The sequence below is a fragment of the Perissodus microlepis genome, chromosome 7 (assembly GCF_051167445.1).
Source record: "Perissodus microlepis isolate ML-2025 ecotype Zambia chromosome 7, ASM5116744v1, whole genome shotgun sequence".
NCBI classification, from domain to species: domain Eukaryota; kingdom Metazoa; phylum Chordata; class Actinopteri; order Cichliformes; family Cichlidae; genus Perissodus; species Perissodus microlepis.
The window spans coordinates 47,936,262-47,953,220 of record NC_140467.1 but is presented as its reverse complement, the minus strand read 5'-3'; the positions used below and the strand labels follow the sequence as shown (position 1 = coordinate 47,953,220).

The window sequence follows — 16,959 nt, the reverse complement described above, 5'->3', positions numbered from 1 at the left end:
CTCTCCCTCTCTTACCTGTTAGGGTGCAGGTAGAGTTTTATGTGAACGAAAACACTTTCAAGGAGCGCCTGAAGCTTTTCTTCATCAAAAACCAAAGATCAAGTAAGTGGATGGCGCCGGCCACCATCTCATGTTCTTACGCTGAGTGCTGCTTAATTGAAAGGGCACATTAAAGGCCAACGCAACAAAAGCAAACCCAGAAAGCTGTGCATAATAAGACCCAGATGTATAAAGAAGGGGAAATAATGATTGAATATGTACATTTGCTCACTTCTAAAGAACAGTTTTAAATTTTCATGGTAGTTATATATTAATTTTAATATCAATTAAAAATCCAGAAAAGACTCATTATATGAAGAATTGTGAATTGATTTGTATGTCACTGAGTGAAATAAATATTTGATCCTCTACAACCCAGACAGAATTATTCTGATTCCTGCAGATTGGTAGTATGTGTCAATTGCAATCAATCAAAAAATCAGCCAAGCAATTAGAGATGGTCCTGATCTCAACTCATTATGTGTATAAAGCACACCTGCCCACAGAATCTGTTTCATCCATTCTAACCGCTCCACCACCATGGGCAAGACCAAAGATCTGCCAAAGGACATCAGGGATGAGATTGTAGACCTGCACAAGGCTGGAATGGGCTACAGTTGTTGGTGTAATTATTCAGAAATGGAAGAAATATAAAATGACCATCAGTCGCCTTCAGTCTGGAGCTCCATGCAAGATCTTGCCTCATAGGATGATCACGAGAAAGGTGGTGGATCACCCAAAACCACATGGGTGGAGCTTGTTAATGATCTTAAGGCAGTTGGGGCCACAGTCACCAAGAACTCCGCTGGTAACACACTACTACACTGTAAGGAATTGATATAGATTGATATGTTGCTGCACCTGCAATGTCCCCCTGCTCAATTGGGCACATGTACAGGCCCATCTTAAGTTTGCCAGTGAACATCTAAATCAGCGGTCCCAACCCTTGGGTTTGGTGACGGGCCGCGAGAGTTGAGGCTCTGGTGTGGAATTTGTGGTTTTCAGGGTTTTTATCGTAAACTCGGTTTCCCTGGGTTCCCATGTTGTAGTTGTGTGTCTTATTTTGAATGAAATATTTAATAATAATATGATCCAAAGAACACAATCCCCACAGTCAAGCACAGAGGTGGAAACATTGTGCTTTGGGGCTGTTTGGGGCAATCCGATGATGGACACCTTCATCGGATTAATGGGGCAATGGACTGGCCAGTGTACCATAAAATCTCTTCTCTCAGCCAGAACACTGAAAATGGTCATTAATGGGTCTTCCAGCATGACAGTGACTTAAGACAAACCACAGAGCCAACAAAGGAGTGATTAAAGAAGAAGCAAATTAAGGTCATGGAGTGGCTTAGCAAGTCTCCAAATCTCAGTCCTGGAGAAAATCTGTGGATGGAGCTGAACCTTTGAGTTGCCAAGCAGCAACCATGAAACCTAAAGGATTTAGAGAGTTTCTGTAAAGAGGAGTGGGCTAAAATTCCCCCTGAGATGTGTGAAACCTGGTGACCAGCTAGAAGAAACATATTGCCGCTGTGCTTTCCAGCAAAAGTTTCTCCCCCAAGTATTAAGTTAGACTTTGCTTAAGAATCACTGACATGCAAATCAATGATATAATTCATGTAATTTGTTTTTTTCTGGACTTTTGGTTGATATTTTGTCTCTCTCCATTAAACTATAAAAATTATAAAAATATTTTAAAAATTAGAGACAAACTTACAAATTCAGCCCGGGATCAAATGATTATTTCCACCATTGTATGGGAACACCTGTGGAGAATCCCAGATGTTTTTTCCTTACCTGTCAGAGATTTACTCTGAAGAAATGACACTGTGTTAAATGCAGTTTAAACTTAAACACAGGAAAGCCTATGTACACACTGTCACAATAAATCTTATTTACAAATAAGATTTATTTATACAAATCTTATTTTCTTTTGCCTTCAGGCCTCAGGATTCGTGTGTTCAACTTTTCCCTGAAGCTGCTCACCTGTCTGCTGTACATCATCAGAGTGATGACAGACAACCCCGCTCAGAGCGCAGGCGCCAGCCACAGCGCTGCACAGCAAAACGCTCCCAGTGGCAACAACAAATGGTCTGTTTAAAATAAAGACAAAGGTTTTCAGGTCAAGTCGAGGATTTTTATCAAGCACATTCTAACGCAATGTTATCACAACACTCTCAAAAAATGAAAAAAACAATTATAATGTTAAGATTCGTTATTCATTCATTGCAGTTGATTAATTCTTTAAAGGAAAGCAACAAAAAAGGCGAAAAAATAAGCTAAACTGCAAATAAAATGCCAAGTACTGAATATAAGGTTACTGGTTAAGGTTGCTCTGCATATTATATGTAGGAGGACTGTTCCACAGGTCGGGATCATAATACCTATTTAGAAGCCCTGGATTCTGCATAATCACAGCAACAGCAGCCTCCTTTGGTGTCCTTTAGATGACACAGCATGCTCATGTGCGATACTATATATAGGATACTGTATCTATTGTACGAATCATAAGACCTAAATGTCACATACTATGATTTACTCATGAAAGTGGTCCCTTTCTCATTTTTTAAAATCAAATTATTATGAATTGAATAAATATTATGTGTAAAACTGCCAATTCTAGAGCTACTACATGCAAACGAGTTCAGACCTCCCAGTTTGCATCTGTTCATCTAGAGTCGCCTCTCAGTGACTCTAGATAACTTTAGGCCAGTCAGTGGTGATCTGTAGAGGTAATGTCTCATTCCAGTGTCTGCCCCATCAACTTTTTGCTGTGCTTTATCTAACTGCTGTTGTTTCATTTCCTGCTATTTTGCTGCCTTCCTCCCTTACCATCATCACTACTCCACAGTGTCGACTGTCAGTGGAACGGTTCAGTGCAGGACAGAGAAATTAACTGGTAAGCAGCAAAAGGTGTGATTTCTTTCAGCTCTTTGTTTGGTCTGATACCTCATTTCTTCCATTCACCTTATTAGTTATTCTGGCAGGCCATCGGTGTTTTCATTATCGGATGTTCCCTTTTTATCAACATTTATGTAAAGAGATCCCTGCCAGCTTGGTCTTCTGTTTATCTCACGTTGTCACTGATGGTATAAACACCAATCATGTACAATTTTTCTTTGATTTGGAGGGAATTTGTTGTTAAATGTAGTACAATTGTCACTGTTGTGTGCTCTCTCTGTCAGGGAGTTGATCTTCTGGGTGGATAGGAAGCTTCCTGTCTGGGCCATTCAAGTGAGTCACAAGAGAAGAAAGAGCACATAAAGCAAAACTTTCAATGACTTTCACTGAGTTGCATAAACTTGTGTGTGTGTTTGCCGGCCTCATTGGCACAGCTGGTACAGTTTGTACCTTGTGAGTGTCTGTGTGCGTGCATGTGTGTGTCATTGTGACAAAACATCTTCTGTAAGTGGAACTACCACAAAGCCATTTTGAGTACTCGGGCAGGTCTTTATCTGTCTGTCTGTCTGTCTCTCTGTATATCTGTCTCTCTGTCTGTCTGTCTGTCTGTCTGTGGACAGATTTCAACAGCATAGCGTCACAACTGTGCAAGATTCAAGATGCTTTACAGGTGTGTAGTTGAAAATGATGGCCGATTTTTAAAGACGGGGGTTCTCCGACCCATGTGTACTCACACGATCAGGTAACAGTGTAGCAGTGACTACATGGGTCGTGGGTAGGAACATCAACATATTGACAGGTGTTGTAACTGGCGTGATCCCATCTCTGCTTTCAATTGTGCTGTTGACCAAATATTTGACTGTCTAATGCAAACCATAAATGTCTGATCATCATGTGAAAACATGGTGAGCGTCATTCTTAGAAGATTATTTGTGACAACGCTGTTGTAAATAATTAAGTATGTCTTATTTCCTGTTTTTGCACAGGTGATTGTGGCCATCATTAGTTTCCTGGAGACTATGTTACTAATGTATCTGAGTTACAAGGTAAGACAGAGTGTGCTAAAAAAAGCACTCTGGCTTCAAACATGATTAATGCATTTTGTACAATTAATCACTTACAATGTGCTAGATTGACAATCCATAAGTGGTGCAATTAGACCAAGTCATTTGTCAAGGCTACATTAAAGACAGACAGTAATTGCAGGATATGGCTGAGGTGAAGGAATAAGTGGTTTTGCAGGGTGACAGACAACAATGAATCTCTGCAGTGACTCACTGTCTTTTGTGTGCTTACAGATGAAAGTGTTAAAAGTCTGTGCCTGTTTTTACTTTTAGGGGAACATTTGGGAGCAGATATTCCAGGTGTCCTTTCTTCTAGAGATGATCAACACAGTTCCCTTCATCATTACGGTAAAAGTTTTACCATGACAACCCTGAAATGTGCCTTATTATGCAGAAGCACTCTATGAAAAATTAAGCACATCCTATGATTCAGAAGCTTGTGGAATCACTTTTAGCAGCAATAACTTTAATAGTTAGCAACCATTTTCTATATGATTATATCACTCTCTCACATTGATGTGGAGGAATTTTAGCCCACTCTCTTCTGCAACATTGCTTCAGTTCACTGAGTTTTGCAGTTTATTTATGCACAGCTCTTTTAATTCAGTTCAGTTCAATTCCATTTATTTATACAACGCCAAATCACACAACAGTCGCCTCAAGGCACTTTATATTGTAAGGTAGATCCTACAGTAATACATACAGAGAAAAAGCCAACAATCATATATGACCCCCTATGAGCAAGCACTTTGGCAAAAGTGGAAAGGAAAAATTCCCTTTTAACAGGAAGAAACCTCCGGCAGAACCAGGCTCAGGTTTTGATTTGACTGGAACAACGGAACAGCCTATTTCTTTTATTTTTCAGCTTCTTTGTTATAGATTTGATGCTTTACTTGAGCTCACTGTCCTGTTAAACATGTGGTCTCTGGAATTATTGCTATACAGAGGAGTTTGTGGTTGATTCTAAGACTGCAAGGTCCCCAGCACCTGTTGCTGCAAAAATAAACAAATCGTCACCCCTCTACTGTGATGATTTGATAGTTGGTATAAGGTGTTATGCTATGTCCACTTCTGGGAAGATTGGTCACTATCTTGAATGTTTTCCACTTTTGAAGAATCATTCTCATTGTATGAAGGATTGTATGCATTGTATAAATGATGGACGTAATACTCCCTCCCAGATTGATGGGCAGCAGCAGTTGCTTCTCAAAGACGGTTGCTGAGTTCTTTCGTCCTCTGTATTGTGTTAACGCACACTGAATGCTCTAGACCAGCAAACTGCAAAAACTTCTGCTCCTGTATTACCCTCATTAGGTGTACTCACGCATAATGATGGTCTTTTAATCAGCACCTGGCTGCTACTTAACCTCTTAGGTCCGATTGGTAGGGTGAACTCAATTTTTTACACACTCTTCTGCTTAGGTTTACTTTGCTAAATAAATAATGACATGATGTAATATGTCATGTTGTTGTTACTCCAAATGTATTTATCTGTTCTTAAGATAATGTTTTTTTTATTATATTAAGATAGACAGAATCTAAAGAGGGTGTACTTTCTAATGGATGGCACCTTGATTTGTGATGGCCTGGAAAAAATAATCATTTAAGTCTTGGCCTTGCTACTCTAAAAGATAAAACAAGTTTCATTAGGGACTAGTTTGTTTGTGCCAAACTACATCAATGTGCAGGACAAGTGTGCATCTACCTGTCACAAGAGGGTCATGACAATTTTAAGTCTGTAAACATTCAAATCATTGCCTTTGCTGTAATTAATGCTGCATGCTTGCTTTGATTAGCTCTTATATGAAAATGCTCAACTGCAACAAGTACTAGAGAGGTAACACTAACATTTTGTGCAGATTGAGCTACATGGACAGAGAAGATAGAACTACAAACATTATAGCTGACTAAGACAGTGCAGAGTATTCCTCTTTAATGATTCTGGGTATAAAAACGTTACACAATAATACTTAAAAGTTTTAATTTTCACAGGTAGCACGTTTAAGCTGCAGACATATGCCCCACTGCTGTGAGATTTTTATTGTTTGAGAAAACTGTGAAATGAAGTGTTTTCTACCTCTCCTCAGATTTTCTGGCCCTCGATAAGGAACATTTTCATTCCTGTGTTTCTCAACTGCTGGTTGGCCAAATGTGCTTTGGAGAATATGATCGTGAGTCAAAGCAGTTAACTGAATTTTGTCTATTAATGACCAGTTTTCAACAGCTTATTGATTTACTTCAGACATTTTAACTGCACTGATTTATAGAGGCCTTTGTACTCCCTGACATCCACACTGTAACAACAAAAAATCCTTCTTTGGTTCTGCTCTGTTTGTGCTGCACACAGGAGGGAGCTCATTAGGGATTATTTTCAGTCCTGTGTGCATTTTATCATGTTGCTCTGCAGTGGGGAGCATACAAGAGTAGAAGCATCTGCAACCGCTAAACTAATTCACAATTAAATGGAACAGGGGTAGACGCAGTGTTACTGATTTTAAGCATTTGTATCCTTGGGAGACACAGTGGTCCAGTGGTAGAACTCACTGTCACCTCACAACAGGCAGAAGCTTAGTTCAAATCCAGACTGGTCCTATTGCATGCCTTCGCTGTGTCTGCTTGGGTTTGCTCCAGGTATTCCAGCTTCCTCCCACAATCCAAAAAACATGCATGGGGTTGGATTAATTAGAGATCCTAAATTGACTCTAGATGTGACCTATTATCTGTCTCTGTGTATTAACCCTACAACAGTGTACCCTCATCCTGTGACGGCTGTGATGGGCTTCAGCCTCCCCCTATAACTCTGAATTTGATAAGCAGAAGAAAATGAATAGGTTTTTAACTATAACTGCTGTATGTTGTTTATGGTAGAACGATGTCCATCGAGCGATCCAGAGGACCAACTCGGCCATGTTTAACCAGGTCCTCATTCTGATCTGCACCCTGCTCTGCCTCGTCTTCACTGGGTGAGCCTGCTTCTGCAGGGACTGTAAAACCATTCTGTTCAGAGTGGTGACATATTTTGCTTCTGTCTATGTTTGCTAAAATGTGAAAGAACTGTGCAGATTTTTATTTATATTTTTAATAATTACTAAGCAATACTAAAAATGGTGATCCAGGTAATTCCAAATATTATGGGAGCATAACTTTGACAGTGCTGTTTAGTTCACTGCAGGGTAGTTAAAGTCATAGACAGTACGTAAAACACAGATGTAACCATGATTATGTGAGCTGTTTATAAACTGTTGTTTTGAAGCCTGGAGCTGAGCATTTTCACCATCAGCATCTTGGTTTTTGGAAACCAGAGGTGACAAGCAATGGTTGGCTCTGACTGAGAAATCGAGCGACTCTGTACGCTCGTATGGTAGCGACCTGCCAATCACAAGGCAGGCGGACTCCAAAATATACCCTACTTTATTTAACTCTGAATGGGGCCATAAATTTAAAAATGAAAATCATGTTATACAGAAGATTCAAAACTAGCGATTGAGATCATAAACATATTAAGACATTTTTACTGAGGTCAAAAATCAAGGGTCAACACGGTCATTTTCTTAGTTACAGTCTGACTTCTTTACAGAAATGAAGAAGTTGCCGCCGTAATTAGGACTCATGCAGTTTACAGGTACTAACGCCTAGTTTCTGCTTACTGTTCGACCTCACAAATAGCTGTGCGTGAGTGTGGGGGACCAAGCAGCCAAGGCATAGAGGACACAGGAAAAAATGTTTCTTTATTTTAACCCTCGAAAAGGTTCAAAGCACAAAATTCAAAAACATAATTAGCGGGCCCATAAAAGAGGTCAACTAAATATAACTCTACAAAAAGTAATTTCCAGAAACTTAAACAAACTTAGCGGACACAACTTAACTCATAAACTGACCTAATTACAAAGACGCATGAGGGTGCTTTTATAGTGGTTTGGCCAAAATTTTTGCACACAATAGGGGGAAAACAAAAACACACACTAATACTAACTAAGCACAGAATAACAGAAGTAAACCTAAAACACCCCTGTTCCTGATAAGCACATGGTTGGTCCTTCTGAGCAGGCATTTTGTTCTCAGGTAACTCAAAGAAAGAGAAACATAATTAATATAACAGAAAAGACTTTTAGAAAGACCACACAATGCTATAATGTGCGAGCCTCATAATATCAGTGTTGAGTTTAAATTAAATGATTAATGAATTATATTAATGAAGAAAACTGCAAACCAAACTAATAAAGCAAACAAATGGACTGATTTATCCATGTGTGGCTGATGCCATCACAGTGAGAAAACTGACGTCACATCTCCTGGCATTCACCGTGTTTTGGTGTTATTTCAGCTTGCTGTATACTCTTGCTTTTTGAGACCTGGTAAATGTGACACCGTTGCCGCAGCCGAGTGCAAAACAAGCGTACGAGATCACATTTCAGTGATATAGCCGTACAGGAACTTAGACATTCTCAGATTATACAGTGGAGGTTGATGCAACAGCTTTAAAAGATGAGAATTTACAGTGAAAACTTTGAAAAGCACCCACCAGCTTTGTGCTTTGATTTCTTCTACTCTATACTACTGGTTAAAGTATAATTGTAACGGTGAAGAGTGATCCAAACCATTTTTGCTAGCTGAGAAATGCTCAAAATGAATTCAAATATCACTTATGAAGTCAAAATGACAAACAAAAGCTTAATGTTTATTTTTTATTAATATTTAAACAAACGTATTAGTTGTTAATACAGCATATTTATTTATCTATTCTTTGTGGCCTCTATGTCCAGGTTCATAACCAACCTACATGCTGTAGCTGTATATGCTGACTTTGTATTTGTTTGTATACAGCACGTGTGGGATTCAGCACCTGGAACGAGCAGGCAAAAACCTCTCCCTCTTCACTTCGTTCTACTTCTGCATTGTCACCTTCTCCACTGTGGGCTTCGGAGATGTGACTCCCCGCATATGGCCTTCCCAGTTACTGGTAGTCATCATGATCTGCGTGGCCCTGGTGGTGCTGCCTCTTCAGGTACAAAGATACTGAAATAATCTTTGGATCCGTTTACATTTCCTCGTGTGACCTTTGCATCGCTTGCTGCTTGTCAGTTTGAAGAGCTGATCTACCTGTGGATGGAGAGACAGAAGTCTGGGGGGAATTACAGCCGCCACAGAGCACAGACAGAGAAACATGTTGTGCTGTGTGTCAGCGCACTCAAAATAGACCTGCTCATGGACTTTCTCAATGAATTCTACGCTCATCCACGACTGCAGGTAACGACCGTTACATACACATGCTCGAGGTTTACTTACAAGTGATAATGACTGACATGGTGTGTCTCCATTTACATAGAAATTCCTCTTTTGAGATACTGATGTGGTTCTTACATAATCTTCAAGGATTACTATGTGGTGATCCTGTGCCCAACTGAAATGGACCTCCAGGTGCGAAGGGTGCTGCAGATCCCTCTGTGGTCTCAAAGAGTCATCTATCTGCAAGGGTCTGTCCTCAAAGATCAGGATCTGCTTAGAGCCAAGTAAGTTACAGTTCCTATAACTAGATTATACTTTAACTGTGACTTTTTCCAATATATAATCCTGTGAAAAAAAGAGACTCTTCACAGGACTGTTTGCAGTCCTGTTAGAAACTAATCACACCCTTCCCGCTTCCAATAGGAATTAAGAGGGTAAGTAACACTTAGCCCTGCTAATCAAATATACTTGATTAACTGATCACCAGCAAGTTAGAACACCTCTACAAAATTTTGGCAGTTTGCTTATCTTAACACAATTAAAACAATGCAACAGCCTCAGGAGTCACACTGTGCAATTCTCAGAGAAACTGGACCCCAGAGCTACATCTCAGACTTTACAGGCTTCAGCTAGTATGTTAAATGTAAAGGTTTATGACAGTACAATAAGAAAAGGACTGAACAAGTCTGGCTTGTTTGGAAGGGAGAAAGCGACATGACAGCACAGCATAGCACAGCGGGTTTGCCAAGTTGCATCTGAACCACACGACTTCTGAAACAATGCCTTTTGCACAGATGAGACCAAATGTGAGGCCATCTGTCCAACAGCTAAAACTTGGGCTCAAACTGGGTCGTGCAACAGGACCAAGATTTCAAGACAAATCTACAATCTTGTTTATTATTTCCTTACGCCTGGTACACTTTCTTTTGGTGTTATGGTTTCATGTCCCTCTTGTTTTCCCACACTGTTAGTTTATTGTCTCCTTAGTCCTGGTCTTTTATTTTGGGAACCTCTTATCTCTTGTGTTTTGTATTCAATTCTGCTTCCCCTCTTTCATTATCTGTAATTAGTTTCAGCTGTTTTCCCACCTGTTGCCTGTTTCCATGTTATCCTACGTTTGTATATAAAGCCTCAGTCTCCTTTTTGTCCTTTGTTGTTTTTCTCCTAGTTCTATATTTCCCTTGAATACTAGAAGTTTTGGTTTCCTTGTTTTTAACTTGCATTATTTTGTACTTGGTGTAAGTTTAGCATTTTAGCCGCTTTTAAGTTTACCTATTGTCTTCCAAGTCCTGCATTTTGCGTCCATCTTCTGCCTGCTACACAGCTGCTTCTGACACAAATGCCAACAAACATCAAGGAAATGAAGGAAAATTGCAAAATTTGACGAGCTTCTGCATAACATTGATTAGGGACGTGGTAAAAGTTTGGAACACTGTCCATCATTTACTGAAATGCGCCATGTTGGTGCTCATTTTGTGGGAGACTAAAAATTGCTTTATTATATAAAATTTTACAATCATTGTGTAAACTTTACTGAGTTCGCAGAATAGTATTAAAGCACAGAATGAATATTGGGAGGGGAGAGGATGGGAGTTGAGCTGTTGAAGCCCATATTATTAGTTAATGCAGTCCTTAGAAACCCACTATAAGTGGTTAAGTGTAAGTGTAAACATAGTCATAATAAAATACTGTTTTATTGTGTTTGCTTCACTGTGTTTGGCAAGGGAGAAAACATTTTGAGAAGAGGTCAGAGTGATGTGAGAATTTTATTTCTAAATAAATTCAACTGGGCCCCAAAGTATTTGTGCTTGACTTCAAAAGAATGCTACTAGAATGAAAATGAACAAATGGAAATACAGCTTGGATCAAATGCGTAGTTAAGATGTTAAGATAAATGTCAAACTTCCCATTACAAAGAATAACATAGATATTGAAAGAGAAAGTTGAAAAATGAAATGGTTTCAAGACTGACCTTTTTTGAAATTGTCTTTTTCCCCCTTTTTTCTCAGTCAAATAGCTCTGTGTGCTGGGTTTTTTTTTTCAGTTTGTTTGTCTTTCTTGGTTTCCTGTTGATTGGTTATGTTAAAAATATAATAATATACCGGTGTCATATTCATAAAGACAGTTTTATGGATTCCTTTCATCATCTGACATCTGCACCTCATTTATTTCCAATTAAATCATCTACAGTGGCTCCCAAAAGTTCATATTTCACATTCTGGGAAAGGTACTGATAGTTCTTGCAAACTGTCAGTAGGACTTAAAAGACTATTGTCCTACCAATCCTTAATATTACCCTGATATTCTCTTCTTCTTTTCTTAGTAAATAGGCTTGTCAGAGCTATTGTTTGGCCTCATACTCAGACAACACTGTAATTATTCATTCAAGCTATACTCATTCCTTTTGAAAGTGAACCGATAGAGGGACTGCTCTTCTGAAGAAAGGCAACATAATCTGTCTCACATTCTTCTGATACTTTGGAGTTGTGAAAGATTCATGAGGGAGACTATGGAACATTGTAACAATGATGAAAGGCATAAAAACTTGTTGTCAATCTGTATGTCAAGTCAGGTTTATTTTTGTAGCCATAATGACATCTATGACTCAGCTGAATTTTATTTATGTCGTACCTCTCATACAAGTCCAATTTGACAAATATCCAGTATGCAGAGCTGCAGCCAAGCTTAAGCGATAAATCCAGGAATTTTGTACAGCGCATTACAGTTAGTTTGCATATTTGTGGTAATCGTATACAGTCTTGATTTATGTACGGCTGTTTGAAAAACTTCACAGGGATTCTTTCAGTGAAGTTGTGACAAAGGTGACAAAGATGAAGGTGTTCAATAGACAGAACCACACCAGGAACAGCCCAGATATAAAGTGGGAGGAATAATTATCTGGTGCTTTGCTTAATTTGTAAGTTTGCTTACCTACAAAATCCAGAAAAAATACATTACATTGAAGTTAGAAACTGATTTGCATATGACTGAGTGAAATAAGTATTCGATCCTCAAGCAAAACATAACTTAGTACTTGGTACCCTTGTTTGCAACAGCGACAGCAAGAAGATGTTTCTTGTAGTTGCAGACAGGAGGGATTTTGTTCCGCTCCTCCTTCCAGAAACTCTCTCCTTTATGTTTGTTGGCTGCTGCTTGGCAACTCAAAGCTTCAGCTGCCTCCACAGATTTTCTATAGGATTGAAGTCTGGAGACTGGCTAGGCCACTATATGAACTTAATGTGCTTCTTCTTTAGCCACGCTTCTGTTACCTTGGCAGTATGTTTTGGGTCATGGTCATGGAAAAACAGCCCCAAAGTATTTTTCCAACTCTGTGCTTGACTGTGAGGATGACTTTGGGTCATACTTAGTATTAATCTTTCTTCAAAGTCCGAGTTGATGCTGAAGAGCTTGATTTTGGTTTCATGTGACCACAGCGCTCTCTCTGGATTGTTTAGATGTTCACTGGCAAACTTAAGACAGGTCTGTATGTGTGCCTTCTTGGGCAGGGGGACCTTGCAGGCACTGCAAGATTTCAGTTTATTACAGCATAGTGTGTTACCAGTGGTGACTTCAATGCAGTTCAGCTTTATTTATATAGCGCCAAATTAAACAACAGTTGCCTCAAGGTGCTTTATATTATAAGGTAAAGACTCCGCAATAATACCAAGAAAGAGAAAACCCTAACAATCATATAATCCCCTATGAGCAAGTGCTTTGCTGACAGTTGGAAGGAAAAACTCCCTTTTAACAGGAAGAAACCTCCAGCAGAACCAGGCTCTGGGAGGGGCAGCCATCTGCCGCGACCAGTTGGGGATGAGGGAAGGAAAACAGGTCTCCTGTTATTGTGAGGGGAGGAAGAGAAGTTATTTTATATTTTTTTTTTCCATTTCTAAATCACATCAACAGTTGTTACCTTCTCACCAACCTTGTTGTCGTCTTGTAGTCCATTCTAGCCTTGTGCAGTTCTACAGTCTTATGCTTGATCTTCTTCGGCAGCTATTTGGTTTTGCGTGGTGGTGGAGAAGTGGGAATGGATAAAACTGATTTTATAGACAGGTTGAATAGGTTCAATTATTTATTTCAATTAAAATTATCCATATCAATCTGTAACTTTTATGTAATGTGTTTTCCTCCATTAAAAGTAAAGAACCATAAGAATTAGAGACTGTTCATTTCTTTGGAAGAGAGCAAATTCAGGGGATCCCCCACCATAGCTGCCATCTTTGAAAACATTTTATTAATAATTAATAATAATTAATAACTGTAAACATAAACACACCCTGGCACTTCTCAGTCCTGTTCTGATTGTACAGCTGTACCATACGGCATGTCCTAACTTTATTCAAATCAAAATTACATTGATGTAATGGATTGTGTAAATTCACTGTATACATTTGGCAGGTTTCTGACAGAGCAATTAGAAGTCGAGGACTGGGCGTGTAGAGCTTATATTCTGCATCTGGCACTGTTTCAAATCCTCCCACACTTTGTTTTGCATTCTGCACTCTCCTGGCTCTGTTAATCATATGCAAAATCAGTTCCATATTCTCAGCACCTTCAGTATACAGTATATATTATTTCAGCTTGTTTTGTCTGCCTGCAAGCGAGCAATGCTAATCTGAAAATTCAATCAAAGGTTGTTGTTGTCTCGCCTCACTGTTATCATTTCAGCTTTGTCTTTTGTGGGTTGTATTTTCTCTGCTGCTGTTTTGTTTTTTTGTGTAACATGACATTTAATAATTTGTCAATTTTGTCACAATTCTGCAGAATGGATGATGCAGAGGCTTGTTTCATATTGAGCAGCCGTAACGAGGTGGATCGCATGGCTGCGGTGAGACAAAAAATAACAAATGACAAATTATGAACTATGCTGTAATTCTGATTCATGACTTTTCAGAAATTAATGCTGTCTGTCACAGAGACAGCTGCATCATTTTTGTTGTTTCCCCCCTCAGGACCATCAGACCATCCTGAGAGCTTGGGCAGTGAAAGACTTTGCTCCAAATTGTCCCCTATATGTCCAGATACTCAAACCTGAAAATAAGTTCCATGTTAAATTTGCAGGTGAGAGTTTCTAAATTAAATAATGAAGCAATCACGCAACTACATGTTCAGTCAAGTCAGTAAGTTTTTGGACAATGACACAGTTGTTTTGTAATTTTGCCTCTGTGCATGATCATGGTGGATTTAAATGTAAACAGTTAAGGTCGACTGAAGCTGAGAGGTTTTATCCGCTTTATTTGATATGGAATAATGAGGGGAGAGGCCTCACCTGACCATGAAGCTGTTTATCAATCCAATAACCTTTGGACATCTGGCTAAATAGGAACTATATATAAAAATGGCTGTAATTCCTAAACAGCTAGTGCAACACTTTTATTAAACCCTTTTATTCACCCCTTGAATTAAAGTCTGAACTTTTAATCAAAGCTTGATTGTGTGGTTTAAAATGCACTGTGGTGGTGTGCTCAGACAAAACAACAGAAATTATTTTTTTGCCCATAAAAAAAGCAAATGGGGAATTATTTTACAGCCCACTTCTTTCCCTTCATATACACTCATTGGTCACTTCATTTGGTATACCTGTTCAACATCTCGTTAGCACAAGCAGCTAATCAATCACATGGCAGCAACTTAGTGGGTATAGGCATGTAGACCTGGTTAAAGTGACGTGCTGAAGTTCAAAGTGAGCATCAGAATGGAGAAGAAAGCTGATTTAAGTGACTTTGAACATGACATGACATGGTTGCCGGTGCCAGATGGGTGTTCTGAGTACTTCAGAAAAAAAGAGGTCCAACCAAGTTCTAGCTAGGTGTACATAATGAAATGGCCAGTAAGTCTATTTATCAGTAGCTTTTGTTCAGTCTGTGGTAATCAGACATTTATAAACCTTCCAGTTTGTTCTTTTACACCTAACAACTGCCCATACAGTTAGCTATTTCAGGTTTAAATGTCAGGCTAAAGCCAAGAGTTGATTAGCTTAGCTCAGCATAAATGTGTAACTCCCCATAACACCAGCATGTACTGTAAAAATTAATGAGATTGTGATTTAGCAAGAATTTGGGGAGTTAAGTGTATTTGTTAACAAATACAAATCTGTAAGACAGCTCTGATTGTGCACACAAGTAAATGCACACATGCCCTTGGCTAAGCCTTACCATATACTTGCCTTTGCAGTGATGATGGGGCTGATACAACTTTGTACAGTGACACATAATATAATCACCCCATTATAACATTAGTGCAAGTTGTAGAGTACTGTGAGTAGTTCTCAGCCAGCTCTGCTGATCAACAATTTTTTTCATTTTCAGATCATGTTGTTTGCGAGGAAGAGTTCAAGTACGCCATGCTGGCTCTCAACTGTGTTTGCCCTGCCACCTCCACTTTGGTCACACTCCTTGTACACACTTCCCGTGGACGGTCAGTTCTTCTACAAAACCTCCTCAGGCTGTTTGATTACTCCTTAGTGAGACTGCAAAGTTCAAATTTCTTCACATTTTCATGTCTGGTGATGCATAAATAGGGCCCATGGAGCTGCCACAGAGAGGTGAGAAAGCCAAGCCAAAGACAAAAGTCCCAGCTCATTGTGAAGCTCAGCAGGATGTAGGAGAGAGTGCAACAAAAGAGAGAACAGCCGCCACCGAGATTGATTTTTTTTAGCATGTGTTTCCTTTGTAACGCCGTATGAAAAGCACTCCAGTGGAAAATGATTTTTTCACAGCATGCAAACAGATCGCGCTTAAAAGCTGATTTCAGTGCTCGAGGGAAACAGCAATAAGGAAGAATAAATAGGCTTTAGTTAGTGCTTGCTGTGTTCCTGTCAACCCTTCAGAAAAAAAAAGCTTTGTGTATTTTCTATTGTGAATTTTTAAAATTGCAGACATTTTCCACACAGGTGTAACAATATGTACCTGAACGTACCATATTTCAGTCTGCATGTTTCCTTCGCTTGTGTGGGCGTTTTGTGTGAAACGCTAGGTTTTAGTGACATGCAGCTCATCATGGCGCTGCAGTGGGAAATAAAAGGGGATCAGGAGTTACCAATCGTCACGAGCATGTTATTTTGCCTTTTACTCAGAAACATGAAAGTTAGAGTGAGAAATCCAATTTACATGTCTTCTTATGCAAATATTAATAACTACTAAGAAGCAAGTCTGTAAACCACCACCTTGGGGTTGTTCTGAGCATCTCTCGCAGCCCATTAAACTCCATCAAAGCACTTGAACAATTACAGTAATAACCGGAAGTCATTACAAAGGGCATATTAGCACAAAACTGCCTGACTGACACAGACAAATTAAGCTGCCTGCTTTCGCCAGGAGACTTTTGAGACCCCAAGGGTCTAGAGGTAGGTGTGCAGCAAAGAAAAGAGTTTTTCTTTCACAACTGATGATTATCACTGATGCTGAAAAGACTGAATAGGTTTACGTGTTAAATTTACCCATCCGTCTGTATTTCCTCTGAATGATTCCAGAGAAGGACAGCAATCCCCGGAGCAGTGGCAGAGGATGTATGGATGTTGCTCTGGCAACGAGGTCTACCACATCAAAGTGTGTGACAGCAAGTTCTTTGGAGAGTACAATGGCAAAAGCTTCACATATGCCTCCTTTCATGCTCACAAGAAGTGAGTAGCTTTGTAAGCAAATGCATCTCCCTCAGAGATTAAAATGTTTGCTTGTCTGTTTAGCTTAGTGTTACACAGCATTAAGTGCTTCAGCAGTGCTTTTCT

The 16,959-nt window shown here is 39.4% G+C and overlaps 1 protein-coding gene across 1 annotated transcript in view; it reads left to right on the top strand.

Annotated features, from left to right (window-relative positions):
• The window catches only part of kcnt1a (potassium sodium-activated channel subfamily T member 1a), a 43,678-nt gene that overhangs the window by 14,424 nt on the left and 12,295 nt on the right, over positions 1 to 16,959 (top strand). The window contains exons 3-17 of the mRNA XM_084935566.1: positions 23 to 102; positions 1,983 to 2,130; positions 2,891 to 2,938; positions 3,225 to 3,273; positions 3,927 to 3,986; positions 4,278 to 4,352; positions 6,092 to 6,175; positions 6,873 to 6,967; positions 8,829 to 9,009; positions 9,087 to 9,251; positions 9,378 to 9,514; positions 13,998 to 14,061; positions 14,186 to 14,294; positions 15,542 to 15,650; positions 16,705 to 16,854. Of these exons, the coding sequence (XP_084791692.1) occupies positions 23 to 102; positions 1,983 to 2,130; positions 2,891 to 2,938; positions 3,225 to 3,273; positions 3,927 to 3,986; positions 4,278 to 4,352; positions 6,092 to 6,175; positions 6,873 to 6,967; positions 8,829 to 9,009; positions 9,087 to 9,251; positions 9,378 to 9,514; positions 13,998 to 14,061; positions 14,186 to 14,294; positions 15,542 to 15,650; positions 16,705 to 16,854 (1,554 nt within the window). The remainder of the gene's footprint in view (positions 1 to 22; positions 103 to 1,982; positions 2,131 to 2,890; positions 2,939 to 3,224; positions 3,274 to 3,926; positions 3,987 to 4,277; positions 4,353 to 6,091; positions 6,176 to 6,872; positions 6,968 to 8,828; positions 9,010 to 9,086; positions 9,252 to 9,377; positions 9,515 to 13,997; positions 14,062 to 14,185; positions 14,295 to 15,541; positions 15,651 to 16,704; positions 16,855 to 16,959) is intronic.